Raw genomic sequence first — 20,137 nt, 5'->3', positions numbered from 1 at the left:
AACATGTGGTATTTAACCTTTTGGGATTGGCTCATTTCCCTTAGCATTATGGTTTCCAGTTTGGCCCATTTGGCCACAAAGAACTGCATTTTGTTTTTTTTAATAGCTGAGTAGTATTCCATGGAGTAGATGAACCATAGCTTTCTTATCCAATCCTCTGTTGATGGGCATTTTGGTTGTTTCCATGTTTTTGCAATTACTGATTGTGCTGCTATGAACATAGGAGTGCATGTTGGTTTCTCATAGAACAAGTGTTCTGGATATATTCCTAGGAGTGCTATTGCTGGATCATACGGTATGTTGAATTTGAGTTGTTTGAATATTCTCCATACTGATTTCCATAGAGGCTGTACCAGCCTGCAGCCCCACCAGCAGTGGAGTAGGGTTCCCTTTTCCCCGCAACCTCGCCAACAAGTGTTGTTGGTGCTTTTATTCATGTGGGCCAGTCTTACTGGCGTTAGGTGGTACCTCATTGATGTTTTAATTTGGATTTCCCTTATTGCCAGGGAACTTGAGCATTTTTTCATATGTTTATTTGCCATTTGGGTTTGTTCCTTTGTGAAGTGTTTGCCCATTTCCCGTGCCCATTTCTTGAGTGGCTTGTTTGTTTTGACATTTTGGTTGTTTTGTAGCTCTTTGTATATTCTGGAGATCAGCCCTCTATCACCTATGTCGTGTGCGAAGATCTTCTCCCATTCTGTGGGTTGCCTTTTTACTTTGTTGATTGTTTCTCTAGCTGTACAGAAGCTTCTTAGTTTGATGAGGTCCCAATTGTTTATTTTGGTCTTGATTTCTACTGTATCTGGAGTCTTTTTTAGGAAGTGAGGGCCTACCCCTAAGTGTTCCAGTGTGTTTCCAATCGGGAAATCTTGAAGAAGCTCTTGGCACCCAACTTGAGTCTGGCACAACCCCAAGCCATTGCAGTTTTTTGTATAGTGAACCAATGGATAGGAGATGGGCTTCTCCCTCCTCCTCTCAGTATGTCTGCTTTTCAAGTAAATATTCTTTAAATTTATTATTTCTTTAAAGGTTTGTTTTATTTTTATTGCAAAGTCAGATTTACTGAGAGGAAGATCTTCTGTCCAATGATTCACTCCCCAAATGGCTGCACAGCTGGTGCTGCGCTGATCTGAAGCCAAGAGCCAGTAAGTTCCTCCAGTTTTCCACACGGGTGCAGGGACCCAAGGCTTTGGGCCATCCTCGACTGCTTTCCCAGGCCACAAGCAGGGAGCTGGATGGGAAGTGGGACTGTCGGGGTTAGAACCAGTGCCCAAATGGAATCCCAGTGCATCCAAAGCAAGGATTTTTAGCTGGTAGGCCATGGCGCTGGGCCCTAAATTTATTATTAGTTTTTTTAGAGATTTATTTTCACTGGAAAGGCAGATTTTCAAGAGGAGAAACAGAAAGATCTTCCATCTGTTGGCTCACTCCCTGAGTAACTGCAATGGCCAGAGCTGAGTCAATCTGCAGCCGGGAACCAGGAGCTTCTCCCAGGTCCCCCACATGGGTACAGGGTCCCAAGGCTTTGGACCATCCTCTGCTTCTTTCCCAGACAACAAGCAGGGGGCTGGGTATGAAGTGGAGTAGGCAGGACAAGACCCAGCTCCCTGCTTACAGCCTGGGAAAGCAGGAGAGGATGGCCCAATGCTTTGGGACTCTGCATGTGTGTGACAGAACCAGAAGAAGCTCCTGGCTCCTGGCTTTGAATCAGCTCAGCTCCAGCCATTGCAGCCATTAAGGGAGTGAACCAGAGGATGGAATATCTTTCTCTATATAAATCTGCCTTTCCAATAAAAATAAATCTTTTTTAAAAATTCTCCTTTCTTTGGTTTTCAGCATTTTCGCTACAGTGTGTCTGTAAGTCTCTTTGTGTTGTGTCATGTTGGAATTTGTGGAGGTTAACCAGTGTGAAAATTACTGCTTTTCAGTACATTTTGGAAGTTGTTAGCTGTCACTTAGCCTATCTTTCCTACTGATTTCACCAGGACTGCAATGCCGGTATGCTGAACTGTGTCCCACATTTTCTATGAGTCTGTCATTTTCCTTAATACCTTGACCTCTTCCCACCCTACTTTGCTCACATCCCACTTGTTCCTCACTGATCTGGCTTGTGATCTCCCTGCCCATATTCTTACCCACTCCCTTTGCTCTTTCACATTGTTAGTTGAGGGGCTAGTGCCCTGATGTAAGAGCCCGTGGTGCCAGCATCCAACGTGGTGCCAGCATCCAACATGGGCACCAGTTTGAGTTCCAGTTGCTGCACTTCTGGCTCCCTGCTTATGGACTGGGAAAGTAGCAGAATCTGACTTAAATTCTTGGGTTCCTGCAGCCACCTGGGAGATCTGGCTCACTTCTGGCTGTTGTGACTTTGGGGAGTGAACCCACAGTTAGATCTCTTCCTGTCTCTTTCTCTACTCTTTCTAATAAAAAATAAATCTTGGGCCCGGCATGGCAGCCTAGTGGCTAAAGTCCTTCTTACCTTGCATGCACCAGGATCCCATATAGATCCCAGTTCACGTCCTGGCTGCTCCACTTCCCATCCAGCTCCCTGCTTGTGGCCTGGGAAAGCAGTCGAGGATGGTCCAAAGCCTTGGGACCCTGCACCTACATGGAAAATGCAGAAGAAGCTCCTGGCTCCTGGCTGTGGATTATCTCAGCCCCAGGCATTGCGGCCACTAGGGGAATGAACCAGTGGATAGAAGATCTTTCTGTCTCTCCTTTCTGTAAATCTGACTTTCCAATAAAAAAAAAAAATCTTAAAAATAGATAATTTTTTTAAATGTTCATTGATTGTTTCCTGACAGGTATTTTCCTAGCCTGAGTGTAGAGCCTCCTTAAAACCATGAGCTATGCATATATTCTCTCAGGACTAAAAATAATACTCTCCACCAGGCCAAGCTTAATTACTTTGCAAAGCTTATAAAGCACACCAATTAATGGTTTGCAAGTGGGGAAGGGAATTGGTGGTTTTTGAGCTCTTTGTCCTGTTTTCAAAAAACCCTATAGACTATTTTAAAAATCCCACTCCCATTCCTTTCTTCCCAAGTTGGTTTGTAATCTCCACATGCGCATTAGGCACACAGCAGGCTTGCGCACCTAATGGTGGCCAAGGTAAGTTGCCATCCTGGGAGTTGCTCGGAGGAAGGCTTTATTAAAGGAGACAGTCGGAACGTGTCATCCGCAAGCATCTGCCTCCCCAAGAAGCATTTTGCTAGGGGGAAGAGTCCAGAATTTAGAAAGGGGGGAGTGGGCGAGTCCCTGTTGCTTGCAACATTGTTAGGTTTGCGTTTAGCTAACCAGTTGGATTACAGGCTGGGATGCCTTCATGCTACAGGAGAGCGCCCAGCTTCCTGCCAGTGCACACCCTGAGAGGCAGTGGTGATCCAGGTCCTGTCCCCCAGTTTTGGCGGTTGTGGGAATTAGAGAACGAACCAGGGGGTGAGCGATCTTTTTTTTCTGCATATTACTCCTCCCTCTTGGCTCTTGGTTTGTAAAAACAAACAAGGAAAGGAAACCTGGTGACCTCTCCCAGAACCGGCTCTCCGGAGCATCAGGTGCCTGGCGGCGTGCCTCACTGCGTGGAGAAAAAAACCTCCCAGGCTTGGTGCCAGCGCAACACGAGCGCCAGTGTTTGAGCGCAGGCTTGGCATGAGAAAACAGAATTAAGGGTGGAGGTTCATGAAGGTTCACGGGCAAACAGAGTCTAACTCCTAAGGCACCTACATTTTCCTGCTGAGGAACCGGAAGCTTTAATATTCAGGTTAACACTGGAGATTAAAAATGACACAAAACAAGAGCAAAACATTGGGATGAACACTCTTTTTTGAGGGGCGCGGGATACAGAGTACGGAATGCAAACAACAATAACTGGGCCACAGTCGCCATTTTGCAGGTAGTAGGAAGGAAGAGGGCATGCTGGAGCATTTTCTCCCCGCAGCCACACTTTGGGAACTAGGCATCCCTCCTGGGGCCTGGACAAGGTTCGGCGCCACCGAGCTCAGGCCTCCCGCTCGTCCTAGAGCGGCCGCGCGGGAGCCGACTGCGGCGCACTTCCGCCCGGGCGTGCCCCGCCCCGAGGGTTGCTGGACTGCAGATCCGGCGTGCACCTCCCTGGGCTCCAAGCCCGGGCCGCGGGCAGAGGGTGAGTGGGGCCGGGCGCGCTTCCTCCGGACCGGTCGGCGCGGCTTCTCCCGGCGGCTGGGAGCCAGGATGCACCTGGGCAGCCGCCAGGAGACCCTGCGTTCGCTGATGCCCAGGGACCCCTGACCGCTGGCCCTGGTCAGCTTGGCCACGCTAGCTGTCCAGGCCGGAGTTCTTTGAATTCTAAGATGGAGGACGGACACGTTCGCCCTCTCTCCACACCACAGGGTGATTGCGCGGTGGACACTGCGTGCCTGGAAATCAGGAAGCAGTGGTTCTCAGCCTGGCGACCATCAGAATCACTGGGGAAGCCGTGGTCATCCTGGCTGATGGACAGCGGACCCCGGGACCTGGTCCCTGGGCCCAGGGGCAGATAACAGTTCTGTGCCAACGTTGGAGGTGGACCTCCTGCACTGGTGTCTGTCCGGGAAGCTTGCTTGTAAGAGGGCTTGCTACATGCACCATCGCTTAAATAATTGCGTCCCAACCTAGTGGGAGGGCTTTGGTTGCTTGGATTGTTTTTAAACTTTTTAAAAAAGATTTATAGAGTGAAGAAACAGAGAGGAAGATCTTCCAGCCACTGGTTCACTCCCCAAGTGGCCCCGGCAGGCAGAGCTGAGCCAATTTGAAGCGAGGAGCCAGGAGTTTTCTTTTGCGTCTCCCAGGCAGGTGCAGGGTCCCAAGGCTTTCGACCGTCCTCCTTTCCCAGGCCACAAGCAGGAAGCTGGATGGAAATTGGAGTGGCCAGGATATGGCCCGGAGCATGCAAGGCGAGAACTTTAGCTACTAGGTTACCATGCCAGGCCCTAAAGCATGATGATGATGATGATGATGATGATGATGATGATGGAGTCTTTCAAAGACAACTGAAAATAGAATATTTTGAACTTGCAAATCTTGTTTTGATCTATTTTAAAGCAAATGTGAAGTAGACCATCCCATCTTACTATGTTGGTGTTTATTTTATAAAATAAGTCTTCCTTTTTAGAATCATTATTGGTCTAGCTAACATCTTTTGTGTTATCATCTGTCCAGGTGGGCCAGGTGTCCTCCAGTATAGTTTGCCCACAAGTGTTGCATGTGACTGGCATCTCAAATCTTATCCTTTCTCTAGTTTTTTTTTTTTTAAGATTTATTTATTTTATTGGAAAGTCAGATATACATAGAGGAGGAGAGACAGAGGGGAAGATCTTCCATCCCCCAAGTGGCCACAATGGCCGGTGTTGCACCAATCCGAAGCCAGGAGCCAGGAACTTCTTTCCTGGTCTGCCACGCAGGTGCAGGGTCTCAAGGTTTTGGAACGTCCTTGACTGCTTTCCCAGGCCACAAGCAGGGAGCTGGATGGGAAGTGGAACTGCCAGGATTAGAGCCGGTGCCCATATGGGATCCCGGGGTGTTCAAGGCGAGGACTTTAACCATTACACTATCGCACTGGGCCCTAGTTTTTTCTTTATATTTGATTTTTGTTTTAAGTCATTTGGCCTGTAGTTTCCTACATCATCAATTTTGTTTTTCCCCAATCCTTGTGGGATCTGTCAATAAACTGGTGTAGACATCATTTTTCAGGCTCAGGTCTATATTTTGGCAAGGAAAACCTCATCAACCTCCAGAGTATTTGTACTACATTGCCTCAGGAGTTAGATGTACGAATGGAACCCAGGGTTGCAAGGTGATTGACTGGGGACTTGTGGAAGGATGCTAGCTGCTGACTGCCAAAGGAATATCCCCTAATGAAATAATAGGTTCTGTGCCTGCAGATGGAAGTCTCCTTACCACTTACTGTTGTTCTTGGAGTCCTGGGAGTGGGGGCAGGGGTATAGATCGAAGCCAGATGGCCCAGGAGCCGATCATTGTTAAAGGCTGGTGATGAATGGGTACCCTAAATGCACTGTAGTACTTTCTACTTTTGTGGGTAGGTATGATGTTTCTCTGTTGTTTTTAAAAAGTGCCAGTGAGTTCACGCCAGCCTGATGCATCCATCATACAGTGGTCCTCCCCTGGCCTTTCACTAAGTGGCTCTCAGGCCTAACTGCATGTTTGCATCACCAAGGGAGAAGGTTCCCCGCTGCCTTGCACCCCTTACACACAGAAGCAGGTGTCTCCCCCCCTAGAACTTCCGGTCGGCTTCTTCTAGGATGGAATCCAGTCACACATGAGTTTTAAAAGCTATCAGGGCGATCTGCTTCTGCTCCGAGTCTGTTATTTGTTAGGAGTTCGCAAGTGATGACACGAGGTTAACATGCATCTGAGTTTTTAAATGTTTTAGCTTGTTCTTGCCTGGGCTTCCATTGGAAAACCTGTGCAGACTGAGCCACTTACTTGGAGATGGAACTGTCGAGTCACCCATGGGGAGAGTACTTGGAGTATCCCCACAGCCTTATTGTGAGGGGATACCTGGGGCAAGGGGTGAGAGCTGTTCCCCAAAATGGGAAGGAAGGCTAGGTGACATCCACTTAGAAAAGCAGATCTGGCTTTATGCAGCGTGTTTCATTTTTAAAAATCATCATTATGAAATATGAAATAAAGTATTATAACCAAAAACAATACTGAATTGTTTTAATAATCTACTTCCTGTTTATACCTCCATCATTTTAATTACTTCTGAAATAAACAGTATTGACAGTAGGATATATATCTTTCCATACCAGACTTTCTTACATTAAACAGTATGTAGAAAAGTGAGATTTGCACCATATCCATCCGTAATTTTTATGCTGTCATCCCTCCAGGACTTATATCACCTGCGCTGTTAACAGTAGGAGTACAGTAGGTGTGGCAGTAGGAATCTGCCATGAGGTATTCAGCCCTTTCCCTCCTGACGTGTGCTGAGTGCTGCCATATTTCAGCTACCTTAACAATATCAGAAAACATCAGTGTACATAGCTCCTTTGTTTCTTTGCAGTAGATTCCAGAAAAGGGGGTGGCTGACTTCAAGTGTGCTGGTACCAGTGACATCGTTAGTATTGACAGAAGGCATTGCCAGAGTCTTCTCCCAAAGCCAGAGCAGCTCATGTTCCCATCCCCAGTAACGTGTGGAAACGCGTGTTTCCTCATTCGCCCTCTCGCTGGTTTGCTCTGGCTAGCATGGCTTCACTGGCATTTGTCACTCATGTGTGGAAACCAATGCCTATTTGTTGAGTTTGTGATTCCAGGAACCACTCGGAGACTAAGTGGTTTCATGAATACTCTCTGGATTTTGCTTACGGTTATTGTATAGATTCTTGCAATTTTCTCTTTTTTTCTGTTGCATTGATGTTTTAAATTCATCTGCATACACGTATTTTTTTTTAAAGATTGATTTTATTTTTATCACAAAGTCAGATATACAGAGAGGAGGAGAGACAGAGAGGAAGTTCTTTTGTCTGATGATTTACTCCCCAAGCAGCTGCAACGGCTGGTGCTGTACTGATCCAAAGTCAGGAGCCAGGAGCTCTTCCAGGTCTCCCATATGGGTGCAGGGTTCCAAGGCTTTGGGCCATCCTTGACTGCTTTCCCAGGCCACAAGCAGAGAGCTGGATGGGAAGTGGAGCGCCGGGATTAGAACTGGCGCCCATATGGGATCCTGGCACTTTCAAGACAAGGACTTTAGCTGCTAGGCTACTGCACTGGGCCCCTTTATATGTATTTTTGAAGTCACCAATGTTGTGTCCTAGGGATATAATTATCTCCACTAATTTTTTCTAACTTTTGATTATGATGAGTTTTTTTCTTTTTACATGTAGAAGTTTTGACATGGTGAAAATGTTGGTTTGAATTTCTGAGTTTCCTGCTTTGCCAATAGAAGCCTTTCTAGTCCCCAGAGTTTTGTGCATGTATCCTATTCTTTTTCAACATTTTATTGTCTTTTTTTACTTTTAAATTTATAACCCATGTAGAATGTATTTCTGTATGCAGTACAAAGTGAGGGTCATGTTTTGCTTATTTCTGTAAGAATAACCAATTATGTGAAAGCTGTTTATTATAAAAGCATCCCTTTTCTACTCTTTATATTTCTACACAGAAGTGTGGGAGTTTCTGCCCCTTCCCTTTTGTGTCAGTGTTATTTTGTTTTCCCTATACCTGGTTACTGTTAATATCTAGATAGGCACGTCACTGCTCCTCTCCTTGGTTTTCTGAGATTTTTTTTTTTTTTGCCTTTTAAAAAATTTGTCTTGTAAGAAAAGTCCCATGCACTGATTGATCGTTGCTGACAGCCGGGGCCGGGCCAGGCTCTGGAGGAGCGGGGAATGAGGCCAAGGCTTCCGTCTCCCGAGTCACCTCCCGCTGCCGCCCAGGGCGCAAGTTTCCAGCAAGCCAGCGGTCTGGGCCAGGCACTTTTTTCCCTTCCATGTGATCTTTGCATCCTTTTTGTTCCAGGATAACCTCACTAGAAATCTGATAGTGTTTTCACTAAATGTGTGGACAGTAACTGGGGAAGATGAACATGAACGTGATGTAAGGTCTCTCTGTCAAGGACCGCAGAAATGTATCTCTGAATCTTTTAGATACTGTTCCTTTATCCTGCTATCTGCTTCTAGGGATTTCATAAGTAGTGGGGGGGTTTGGGCTCATTCTTAAAAGTGAAAAAAAAATTTTTTTTACATTAAAAAAAAATGCTTTGAAAGGTACAGAAAGACAGATAGCTTCCATGCATTGCTTCATTATCCCAATGCCTCCAGTGGGTGTAGCTTTACCAGCCTGAAACTCGGTCCAGGTCTCCCTTGTGGGCGGCAGGGCCAGAGTAGTTCATCCATCCCCTGCAGCTGCCAAGATGTTGGGGGCAGAACTAGCAAGCATCCCCAGGGTGCCTTCTAACCACTACACCAAACCCCTGCCCCCTTATTTCTGATTGACCTGGATGTTGCTAGACCTAAGAGAAGCTAACCATGTCTTTGGAATTTACTTTTATTTAGTTTTTGGTCAAATTTTCTTATTATAGTAGTTTTTCCTCAGAACCACAAGTTTTTCTCCCTGCCATCAATGTGGATAACCTATAACTGGTTTCAGATGAAGTTCCAATTTGTTCTCATGTGTTTTGTTTAATGTGCACTCCATCGTATAAGCATATCAGAGAAAGCAGATACATCTACAAGTAGAAAATAGAATAGTAGCAGGAGCTGGCTGGGATCTGTGCCTAGAAAACATTGGTGTGGGCCTGGCGGTGTGGCCTAGTGGCTAAAGTCCTCATATTGAACGCACCGAGATCCCATATGGGCGCCAGTTCTAATCCCGGCAGCTCCACTTCCCATCCAGCTCCCTGCTTGTGGCCTGGGAAAGCAGTTGAGGATGGCCCAATGCTTTGGGACCCTGCACCCATGTGGGACACCTGGAGGAAGTTCCTGGCTCCTGGCTCTGGATCGGCACAGCAGCCATTGCACTCACTTGGGGAGTGAATCATCGGACGGAAGATCTTCCTCTCTCTTTCTCCTCCTCTATATATATCTGAGTTTGTAATAAAAATAAATAAATCTTTTAAAAAAGAAAACATTGGTGTGGATCACTCAGAATAACAGAATCTGTGGGGCAGGCAGCTGGCCTAGCAGCTAAGATGCTTGTGTCCTGATCTGGCTGCTGACTCCCTCTTCCTACTCATGCACGCTGGGAGGCAGTGGTGATGACAAGCAGTGAGGTCCCTGCTGCTCACGTGGGGAACTTGGACTGAGCTCTCGGCCAGAAGCAGTTGCTGGCATTTAGGGAGAATGAACCAATAAATCAACATTGAATTCCTTTCTCTTTTTGCTTCTCTTCTAATCTGTCTCTCAAATAGCTCAAAGGTTTATAGAGTCCCATGTCCTAACAGATCATAGACCCTGCCTCTTGCCATCTAGGGGCATGAGACATTTGCTCAGTATTTCATTAGTAAGGAGTATTACAGAATCTTCGTAATTATTCAGAAAATGGGTTGATCTCCATGGGCACCAGACACACGCTTGGGTAAGCATAATGAAATACCTCTCTTTCTCAGAACTTCTGCTTTAAAAAAACAAAATCAAAAAACCATGCTAGCTGTAAGTAGTTGTACACTTAGTTTTATTGACAGATCTTTCCATCTACTGGTTCATCTCCCAAGTACCCAGACCACCACCACTGGACAAAGAGCGGAGGTCCGTCCGTATCTCCCATGCTGTGTGATGTGTGTTGCACACGACGGCATGGGAACTGACGGCTCAGTTTCTTGAGCCATCACCAGCAGGAAGGTGAGTCAGAAGTGGAGGAGCTGGGCCTAGAGCAAGGCACTCCCCAGAGGGAGGAGAGTGTCCTGGCCGGGTCCAATGCCTGTCCCCACAAGAATGGGACACATGTCAAGTTCCTCCATGCCCTCTCAGCCCTCACCTGCCCCAGCTCTCTCCTACACGCATATCTTGCATCACTGCGGTAAATCTGTTTCACTTGACAAGCCAGTATTGTACAGATACGCTGTTACTAAGAGACCATGCCTTAGGTTCATCAGTCCTCGTGGTGCACCTTCTGTGTTCGTGTGATCCACACATATGGCCCGTGTCTGTCCTTACTGTGTGTTACACAACAGGTTCACTGCATGCAAGATCCTGGCCCCACCCTGGTCATCCCTCCCCTGTAGCACCAGCCGACACTGATCTTTATACATCAGCTCTGGTTTTGCCCTTTTTGATAATGTCATATTGTTGGAACTCAACCATAGTTTGTAATGGATTAGGTTTAGCTGCTTTTGTTGGACTGAAGTCATATAAGTTTGGTAACTCGCAGTTTTTGGTCAATCAGCAGTTATTAAAAATCTCACTGTTATTGTAAAATACAGGAGGAAATCGGGGAGTGGAGAGAAGAGGAAGCGGGGGGAGAGATGGGGGAGAAGCCTGTACTTCAAAACTGTATAACAGAAAATTATATATATATATACATATTTGTAGTTTGGATGAGTGAATAAGTTGCCCAACTTTGTATGAAAATAAACCACCATTTTTTAATTGGAAAATTTTTTTACTTCAAGGGTGGGCATTGTAGTTCTGGATAAAATCACTGCCTGAATCCCACATTTTAGCACCTGGAACTAAGTCCTATCTCTGCTTCTCATTGAATTTCCTGCCAGTGTAGCAGGTATGGCCAAAGTGCCTTGGGCCCTGCCATCCCTGTGGGGAAGCCTGAGTTCCAGGCTCCTTGCATGCACCAGGATCCCATGTGGGTGCTGGTTCATGTCCCAGCTGCTCCACTTCCCTTGCAGCTCACTGCTTGTGGCCTGGGAACGTAGTTGAGGATGGCCCAGAACCTTGGGACCCTGCACCTGTGTGGGAGACCTGGAGAAACCTCCTGGCGCCTGGCTTCGATTCAGCTTAGCTCCTGCTATTGCGGCAGGGGAGCTAAGCTGGTTCACATGGGGAGTGAACCAGCGAATGGAAGATCTTTCTGTCCCCTTTTCTCTATAAATCTGACTTTCCAATAAAATAAATCTTTGAAAAAAACTAAAAACACAAAAATCTTAGTTTGGATTGTGAAAAATTTTTAGAGGACAGGAATTCAAACTGTTCTAAATAACCAAAAAGTAAATCGTAGCAAATCTCACAGGAACACATTTTTTGGTGCCGTGACATGATGTAATCCTCAGGTGATCTTTTGTTGCAGGGTGGAAGATGTCCATGGATGTGACATTTCTGGGAACAGGCGCAGCATACCCATCCCCGACCAGGGGAGCCTCTGCCGTGGTCCTTCGGTGTGAGGGCGAGTGCTGGCTCTTTGACTGCGGGGAGGGAACACAGACACAGCTTATGAAAAGCCAACTTAAAGCAGGTTAGTGTGCTTTCGGCTGTCTCATTACAATTATCTTTAATTTTAAAAAGATTTGTTTATTGGAGAGGGACATACAGAGCTATCTTCTACCTTCTGATTCACTTCCCAAATGGCTGCACTCACCAGGGCCGGGCCAGGCCAAAGCTGGGCGCTTGGAATGCCATCCTGGTTTTCCACATGGGTGCAAGGGCCCAAGCCCTTGGGCCATCTACTGCTGCTTTCCCAGGAACTGACTCCAAAGTGGAGAAGCCAGGACTCACGCCCATATCGAACGCAGGCAGTGGCTTAACCCACAGGGCCATAACACTAACCCCCTATGAGAATTTTTTGTTCCACTTGATTTTCTTAACTTTCCTTAGGTGTTTTGTACCAAAACAACACCAACAGTTGCCAGACTCCTTCAGTGCCAGACTCCTGGCAAGACTCAGAAGGCCCTCTCGCATCCAGCCATCCTCACTAACCAGGGAGTCAGTTTCTTGGGCCACCACTGTTGCCTGCCAGGATGCACAGCAATAGGAAGCAGAGCAGGACTCACCCAGACACTGTGGTATGGGATGTGGACATCCTGAGTACCATCCTAACCCCTGTGTCGATGTCCACCACTTCAGACATGCTGTAAATAAGCAGTTGGCAAAGCTAGGCCTGATGCATGCACAATATAGAGAGCACGAAGGAGCCTTTTGCTTACTAACATTTTCATTGGCTTTAAAAAGATTCCTGGCCTCCTGGAGGAATGTGGGATGGATACCAGTATCGTTATCTGACCCCAGAGCTTCAGCTACCCCCAGTTACAGCCAGAACGCAGCACCCTCGGCATATGGTGGTTGTCATAGTAACCTGATACACATCTGTCATTATTTGATTCCTTGAGACCTCTCAGTGCTGACTCCTCCTGAGGAAGTATGCTTTGAGTTTCTCAAGAGGTTCTTTGTGTTGAACTAAACACTTATTTCACACTTCCTTGATCCAAATACACAAGTATCTGATTGACAAGTACAGATTTGCCGTCACCATTTCTTTCATAAGTTTAAAGAGTAAGCTAGAGCTTTCTTCTTCCCTAATCAAAAAAGTATTATTTTTTCTTCAAAGATTTGTTTATTTTTTATTGCAAAGTCATATATAGAGAGGAGGAGAAACAGAAGGAAGATCTTCCGTCCGATGATTCACTCCCCAAGTGACCACAACAGCCGGTGCTGCACTTATCTGAAGTCAGGAGCCAAGAGCTCTTCCAGGTCTACCACATGGGTGCAGGGTCCCAAGACTTTGGGCCATCCTTCTCTGTTTTCCCAGGCCTCAAGCATGGAGCTGGATGGGGAGTGGGGCTGCCAGGATTAGAACGGGTACCCAAATGGGATCCCGGTGCATGCAAGGCGAGGACTTTAGCCGCTAGGCCACTGCGCTGGGCCTTCAAAAAATTATTATAAGATGATTACTAAAATCATTATAGAGGCAAAGTTACCTGCATCATCCCACGTAGGAATGCCTGGGATTGACTCCCCACTTTTGGCTTCTAATTCCGGCTTTCTGCTGACACAGGCCATGGGAGACAGCAGGTGCTAGGTTGAGCACTTGGGTCCCTGCCACCCCTGTGGGAGACCTGGATGGCATTCATGGCTCTTAGCTTTGGCCTCACTCAGTCCTGGCTTTTGTTGATATTTGGGGAGTGAACCAGAAAACAGCAGCTCACATATATTTTCTCTTCCTCTCCCTTTCCCTCTCTCTCTTTCTCTCACCACTCAAATTTCAAACCTGTGGTATTAAAAAAAAAAAGATCATTAAAATGATAACATGATCACTGTGAAAGTTCACATGAAAGTATAAAGAAGAAAAGTACAAGTCTTCAAATCATAGTTTAGCTTTTCTATACATACAGGTGTGGTAAAGGGGGTGGTTTGCATAGACAGAATTCCACTTTACTTGGCTTAACCTATTGATTTTCAGCTGGCCAATCAATGCAGTGGTACATTGCAGACCCTCCCTTAGGTCAGTAAATGGGCCTGCACTGCTGCTCATGGTGTCTGCCTCCTCTGAGGCTGGTGTATTCCTGCATACCTTTCTTGCTCTCCAGTCAGAGAGAGCTCATGCATTTTCTTCTCTTCATTTGATAGCTTCCTCATACCTTTGATCATTGTGGCTGCCCTTCCTTCTCCCTCTAACATGAAGTCTCTGAAAATATGCAGTGTTTGTCTTCCCTGAAACCACGATGATGACTGTGGGCTGCGGCTTTCCACTCACTTACCCCGCCTCACTTGCTGTGGGTTCTCAGGTTGTTTTTGCATTTGGTGGGATCTGTGTTTGCAAGCAAACAGGGTGAGGTCCCAGAACGTCTGACGCTGGCAGTTTTAAGGCCAGCCCTGGGTATTTGTCTGCAGAATACTCAGGTCACCCTTGGATGTGGCTTGGCAGTCGGGGAGTGGGGTGAAATGGTGGAGTAAAAGGATTCTGGGTATCAACCAACCAACCAAAAAAGGCCACCACCACCACCACCAGCAACAAAAAAAACAAGAGAAGGACATGCAGAGAAGGAAAGCATACCTACTGAGGAAGCTTTTGGGCCTCCTGGGGTTCTCAAGGTCCAGGGTGAGCCTCTGGCCAGCCTGCCCCTGCCCTGGGCTTGCTATAGTGGCTTGGGGAGACTCACGTAGGGAACGCTTGATGCCCAGGCACAGAGCACATCCCCTACACTATCCCCAGCCTTCTGTGGCATCAAATGTTTGGAACAGGTGGGCCTTGAGGTAGGGCCAGAAGCCTCTGTTACTCTGGAAATGTGTCAGTTGTGATGGATAATGTTTAAAAAGCTGTGTAGTGCAGCTCAGAAAATATCAGCAGTGAATTCAGCTTACCATCGGCTACATCAGGTTATAGCCCAAGCCAACATGCACTGCAAAGGCTGTTGTGTTAGTTCAAACTAAAAGTGAGAGATTGTACCAATACCGTGGGATCTGCCCTCCAGCATCCACTGTCCACCTCTACCCCTCAGTTCCTTACTCTCTTCTACCTCCTGTCTTCCTCCCTCATTCTTTCTGCCCTCTCTTTCTTCAACATTACCAAGACAAGCAGGCTCCTACTTGCTTGGCTAATACCTGTCCATTGGGGAGCGTCCTTACAGGCAATTTTGGGGCTAAGGCATTGGTCCAGCGGAACATTTTGTGTGGCTGAAGTACAAGCTTGCTATTCTCAAGGGCAGCACTAGGGGGCAGGGTAGTAGCTGTCAGAGGCGTTTGACTCCAGGACTTAACTAGGTAACTTAAAGTGAATTGTTTTGTTACATGTTATGTATTTTAAGTGAGAAGATACATAATAAAATCAATGCTAGAAAACTATGTAATTTGAAGATGTGTATGAAAAAAAAAGGTATGGGGGCTCGGCAGCGTGGCCTAGTGGCTGGGATCCTCGTCTTGATCCCATATGGCTGCTGGTTCTGGTCCCGGCAGCTCCACTTCTTCTCTGTCTCTCCTCCTCTCAGTATATCTGACTTTGTAATAAAAATAAAATAAATCTTTAAAAAAAAATTTAAAAAATTAAAAAAGGTATGGTATTAAAACCTTGCTTCTGAAATCGTGTAGCAAAATGTAAATGAATAGATTTATGATGGGAAGTAGAACTTCTAAATTGTTTAAGACTTTTGGTATTGTGTTAGGCTTGTGTTAAACAGTGTTGTGCAGATTTTTATTCCTAAAAAATACCTCCAAATGTATCTCTGCGTCTCCATCCAAAGGGAGGATCACCAAGATCTTCATCACACATCTTCATGGAGACCATCTCTTTGGCCTTCCTGGCCTCCTGTGCACAATCAGCCTGCAGAGCGGCCCCACGGTCCCCAAGCAGCCTATTGAGATCTTTGGCCCTGTAGGGCTGCGGGACTTCATATGGCGAACCATGCAGCTCTCTCACACAGAGTTGGTCTTCCCCTATGTGGTTCATGAGCTGGTGCCCACAGCGGATCAGTGTCCGGCAGAGGCACTGAGAGAGCTGGCAGGCATGGACAAAGCAGACAGCCCTGCTGCCCAGGGACAAGGACGAACCATCCTCTTGGACTCCGAGGAAGATGCATACCTTCTGGTCGATGAGGAGCAGTTTGTTGTCAAAGCATTTCGCCTCTTCCACAGAATTCCTGCCTTTGGGTTTTCAGTTATGGAAAAGAAAGGCCCAGGTAAACTCAATGCACAGAAACTGAAAGATCTTGGTAAGTGATTTTCTTTGCCTTCTCATCAACTGAGCTGTTGCTACCCAAAGCTGTTAAAAATACCTTATCAGGGACATGTCTGGTATGAGAATTTTTGCTGCTCATAACTTTACAACTGCAGCCAGCTACTGTCGGGTTTCCTTTCTCTGTCAACTTGGCTGTTCTGGTTCTACCTTGATTTGAATTAATTTGATGTTCAGGACACTGCATCTCAATCAAGCATACCAAGATAGGCTTGGGGCACATGAGGGGACTCCACCGCTCCTCTGTGCCAAGCCATTGTGCCCACAGCGGTGCTCAGCGCTCTGACTCTGTCACACATGTAAGATCACCACCGCCCTTGGCCAGGGAGACTGGTGACAATGCCTGTAAAAAGCATGGAGCTATTTTTCACTAGTTCTTTTCATTACACAATCAATACTTGAGCCAAAACAAAAACTAGAAAACGAGGAAAAGTGGCTTAGGCCAAAGGTATTTTTATAATCCAAAAACTGGTAGAAATACTGTATGTGAAAACTTAAAAAGGCTTATTGATTTCAAAGGCAGAGTGACAGTGAGAAGAAACAGAGAGGCCTTTGTCCTCTGGTTCACTCTTCAGATGCCTGCAACATTCAGTGCTCAGCCAGGTAGAAGCCAGGAACCAAGCACTCCACCCAGGTTTCCCGTGTTTTGGTGCAGAACCCCAGGTAGTTGGGCCGTACCCTGCTGCCTTGCCTCTGCTGGTTGGTAGCAGAGTATCCAAGACTTGAACAGGGATACAGTTTGAGCTTAATGTGCTGTGCCCCAACACCAGCCCCTGTACTGAGAAGCCTTAACAGTGAGTACACCATACTTGTGTGTAAGTACTGTGCTATACAGAGTGAAGATCAGGTGTTGTTTTAAGTTCATCGGAGCCAAAGCCCAGCTTGATAAAGGCAGAACTGCTCCTGTCTTTAGTTGATCGTGTATGATTGACTGACGTACTCCTTGGTCTTGTGATCCAAACAATCCACTCTAACAATTTTTTATGAGTTAACCATTGTAGGTACTTATCTTGACTGGGCAATAATGTCATTATTTAAGTGTAGTCCTTTATTTTACCAAAAGATGAGCTTAGTAAATACGGAACATATAAAACCTGTTACTCCCTTGCACAACCAAGAATTGAGCCTATTGTATTGACTGTAAGAAAGTCGTAATGGCAAGTAGAGCTCATGGGTCCAGCACTGTGGTTCAGTGGGTCAGGCTACTACCTGCAAGGCTGGGGTCCCATGTGACAACTTACAATGTTTCATGCTTATGATCCATCTCCCTACACACATATTTGGAAAAGCAACAGGAGACAGCCCAAGTGATTGGGTCCTTGCCACCTATGTGGGAGACCAGGACAGAGTCCCAGGCTCCTGGCTGTGGCCTGAGCTAGTTCCTGGTATTATGGGCATTTGGCGAGTGAACCAGCAAATGGAAGATCTCTTTTCTGTAACTCTTAAAACAAGTAGAAAATAAAATATTAAAGAAAGAAAGGAAAATAGGAGCTTACAGTTTTGACACAAATGCATGGTAAGTGTTTTAAGTACTAGGGCATTGCTGGTCTTGATCAGTCAACACTGAATTTTAAAAAAATACATAAATATCCAAATTTTCCACAAGCAGTAAAATATGCATAATAATTAGGAAAAGAGCTGGATGCCTTTTCCATTTGCTATTTGCTATGCTGTTAAAATCAACTCTTCTAAAAAGTAGTAAATTTTGATATAACATTATCTGTCTTCATCATTAGGTGTTCCGCCAGGTCCTGCCTATGGGAAGCTGAAAAATGGAATTTCGGTTGTTCTAGAAAACGGAGTTACAGTTTCTCCCCAAGACGTTCTCAAAAAGCCTGTCAGTGGGAGAAAGATCTGCATCCTGGGCGACTGTTCTGGGGTGGTGGGTGAGGGGGGTGTGAAGCTGTGCTTTGAGGCGGACCTGTTGATCCACGAGGCCACCCTGAACGACGCCCAGATGGACAAAGCCAAGGAGCATGGCCACAGCACGCCTCAGATGGCGGCGACCTTTGCCAAGCTGTGCCGTGCAAAGAGGCTGGTTTTGACTCATTTCAGTCAGAGGTACAAACCAACCTCTTTGGCCCGAGAAGGAGAACCAGACGGCACCATGGAGCTGAAAAGGCAAGCTGAAGCCGTGCTGGAGCTGCAGGAAGTGACTCTGGCAGAAGATTTTATGGTGATCAGCATTCCAATCAAGAAATGAAACCTGAGCGCATACTGGCATATCTGTGACACTATTACTGAACACAGTCCAGCTTGTGTTGTTTTTTTCATCTGAAGTTCTTTGGGTCCTGGTAATCCTTGAAAGGATAGAGCTGCATTGCTGAGCTGACTCAGTCACGGCAGGGAGCAAGTTTTTTGATAATAAATCATTTTGAAAGAAAAGGCCCAGCTTCATTTTTCAAGTTTAAGTTTGACAAAATGATAGACTGTTTGGGTCCACATCTCATCAAGTGGCCTCTGCTACAGACAAAAGCCAGGACCCCATACCATCCTGGGCTTTGCTTCAGCCCAGCTTTCTTGCTGCTATTGGCAAGGTGCACTGGGCTTGGCTCTCTCAGCTCAGAGTGGTATTTTGGCAGCCTGTGCTGAATCGGTTCGTGTTATTAACAGAATAGAAAGAAATGTAGTGAGATATTGTACATGAAGGATTAGAACTTGTATAATGATGGCATTGCTGGAATACTGCAGGCAGGGTTGGTCTGGGTACATATATTAGTATTTTCCTAAACTTTCAGCTTTGGTCTAAACCCCATGTTCTCAGTTAGTGTGGTACTGCTCCCCCTAGAAGGAGTTGTGGGGATGTTTACTGGTAACAGTGGCTGAGGATAGTGGTGGTGGTGGTAGTGATGGTGATGATACTACTGATGTTTACTAAACATGGGTCAGGGATGTTAGTACATCCTGCATAATTTGCATAGTCCTGTGCAATGAATAATTATCTCACCCCAAAATGCAAATTGCAGGCTCATTGAGAGGCACAAATGAGTAGACACCAAAATGAGTGATAATGAGCAGAAGGACAAGGCAAATCGATTCCTGTAACAAATGCTAAGGAGTGGAGATATTGGGATGGACATGTCGCATCAAATATTACCTTGAAGAAGTGAGCCATCAAGTGAAACTTGTGATCCTGAGTTTCAAAGTTGTGTCTGTTCATCTGAAGCCTAGAGCACATGTTCCTCTTAGTTCTTTGGCTACAGTTTTAATGTATCTTCTTTCCAGAGTGGCCTTTGCTTCTGTCCTACATTTGATGTCCTTTCTGTGTGCCTGGAGGCATCTCTGACCAACTTGATCCACAGCATGTCTCAAAGTGTATTCCATGAACAGCCACTGTAGAGGGAGCATTCATTCCAAATGGGCCCTAAGTCAGATCTGCACGGGAGGTCCTTTATGTTCCACGCTCCTCTAGGAATGGTCTGATGGCTGTCAGTACACGAGGACAGTACTCCCGGGAATGATCATGAACCACTCTTGGGTACCTGACCCTAGGGTCCAGTTCCACATCTTGTGGTGGCACTTCTTTGGGGTCTGAGCAAGTTTCATGCTCCCTGAACCGTGTATGAGCTTGCTCATCTCTAAAATGGGAGACATAATAAAGCCTACTTCATAGGATTGTTGTGACAATGACATGACACAGTGGGTATAAGGAGTATAACACATGGCTTGCAGGCATGGAGAGGTCCTGCAGTGCCCAGGCCTGTCAACTCCATTATTGACATGGACCAGTTTCTCAGTCCTGCCTCAACAGATCCAACTTGTGATCATCACAGCGACCTAGAGACTGCCAAGTACACGCACTTAGAAACTGTCATAGTGTGCACTGTAGATTCGCTTCCAGCTGGTTAGGGAGACTCCAAAGTAGAAATGATCAGTCTGATTACCTAATACTAATAACTCAGATCAACCCGATGCTGTCTCTAGAATGATCTGATTCTGTTGGAATCTAGGCTTTTTACCCCCAAAGTGCTCAAGTTTAATTCAAACAAGCATCAATTTGACCCTTACTGTATGCCTAAGCCTATGTAAAAAGGAAAGGTCCACTGCC

At 46.2% G+C, this 20,137-nt stretch overlaps 1 protein-coding gene across 1 annotated transcript; it reads left to right on the top strand.

The window, feature by feature from the left end:
* Positions 1 to 3,997: 3,997 nt before the first annotated feature.
* Positions 3,998 to 18,474, top strand: ELAC1 (elaC ribonuclease Z 1). The gene is made up of 4 exons (XM_004579492.3): positions 3,998 to 4,141; positions 11,716 to 11,880; positions 15,599 to 16,066; positions 17,826 to 18,474. Exons 2-4 carry the CDS (start codon positions 11,724 to 11,726, stop codon positions 18,290 to 18,292), a joined length of 1,092 nt encoding a protein of 363 aa, XP_004579549.2. The 5' UTR covers positions 3,998 to 4,141; positions 11,716 to 11,723; the 3' UTR covers positions 18,293 to 18,474.
* The last annotated feature ends 1,663 nt before the right edge of the window (positions 18,475 to 20,137 follow it).

Source organism: Ochotona princeps, chromosome 18 (genome assembly GCF_030435755.1).
Source record: "Ochotona princeps isolate mOchPri1 chromosome 18, mOchPri1.hap1, whole genome shotgun sequence".
Lineage (NCBI taxonomy): Eukaryota > Metazoa > Chordata > Mammalia > Lagomorpha > Ochotonidae > Ochotona > Ochotona princeps.
This window is presented reverse-complemented; position numbering and strand designations above follow the sequence as displayed.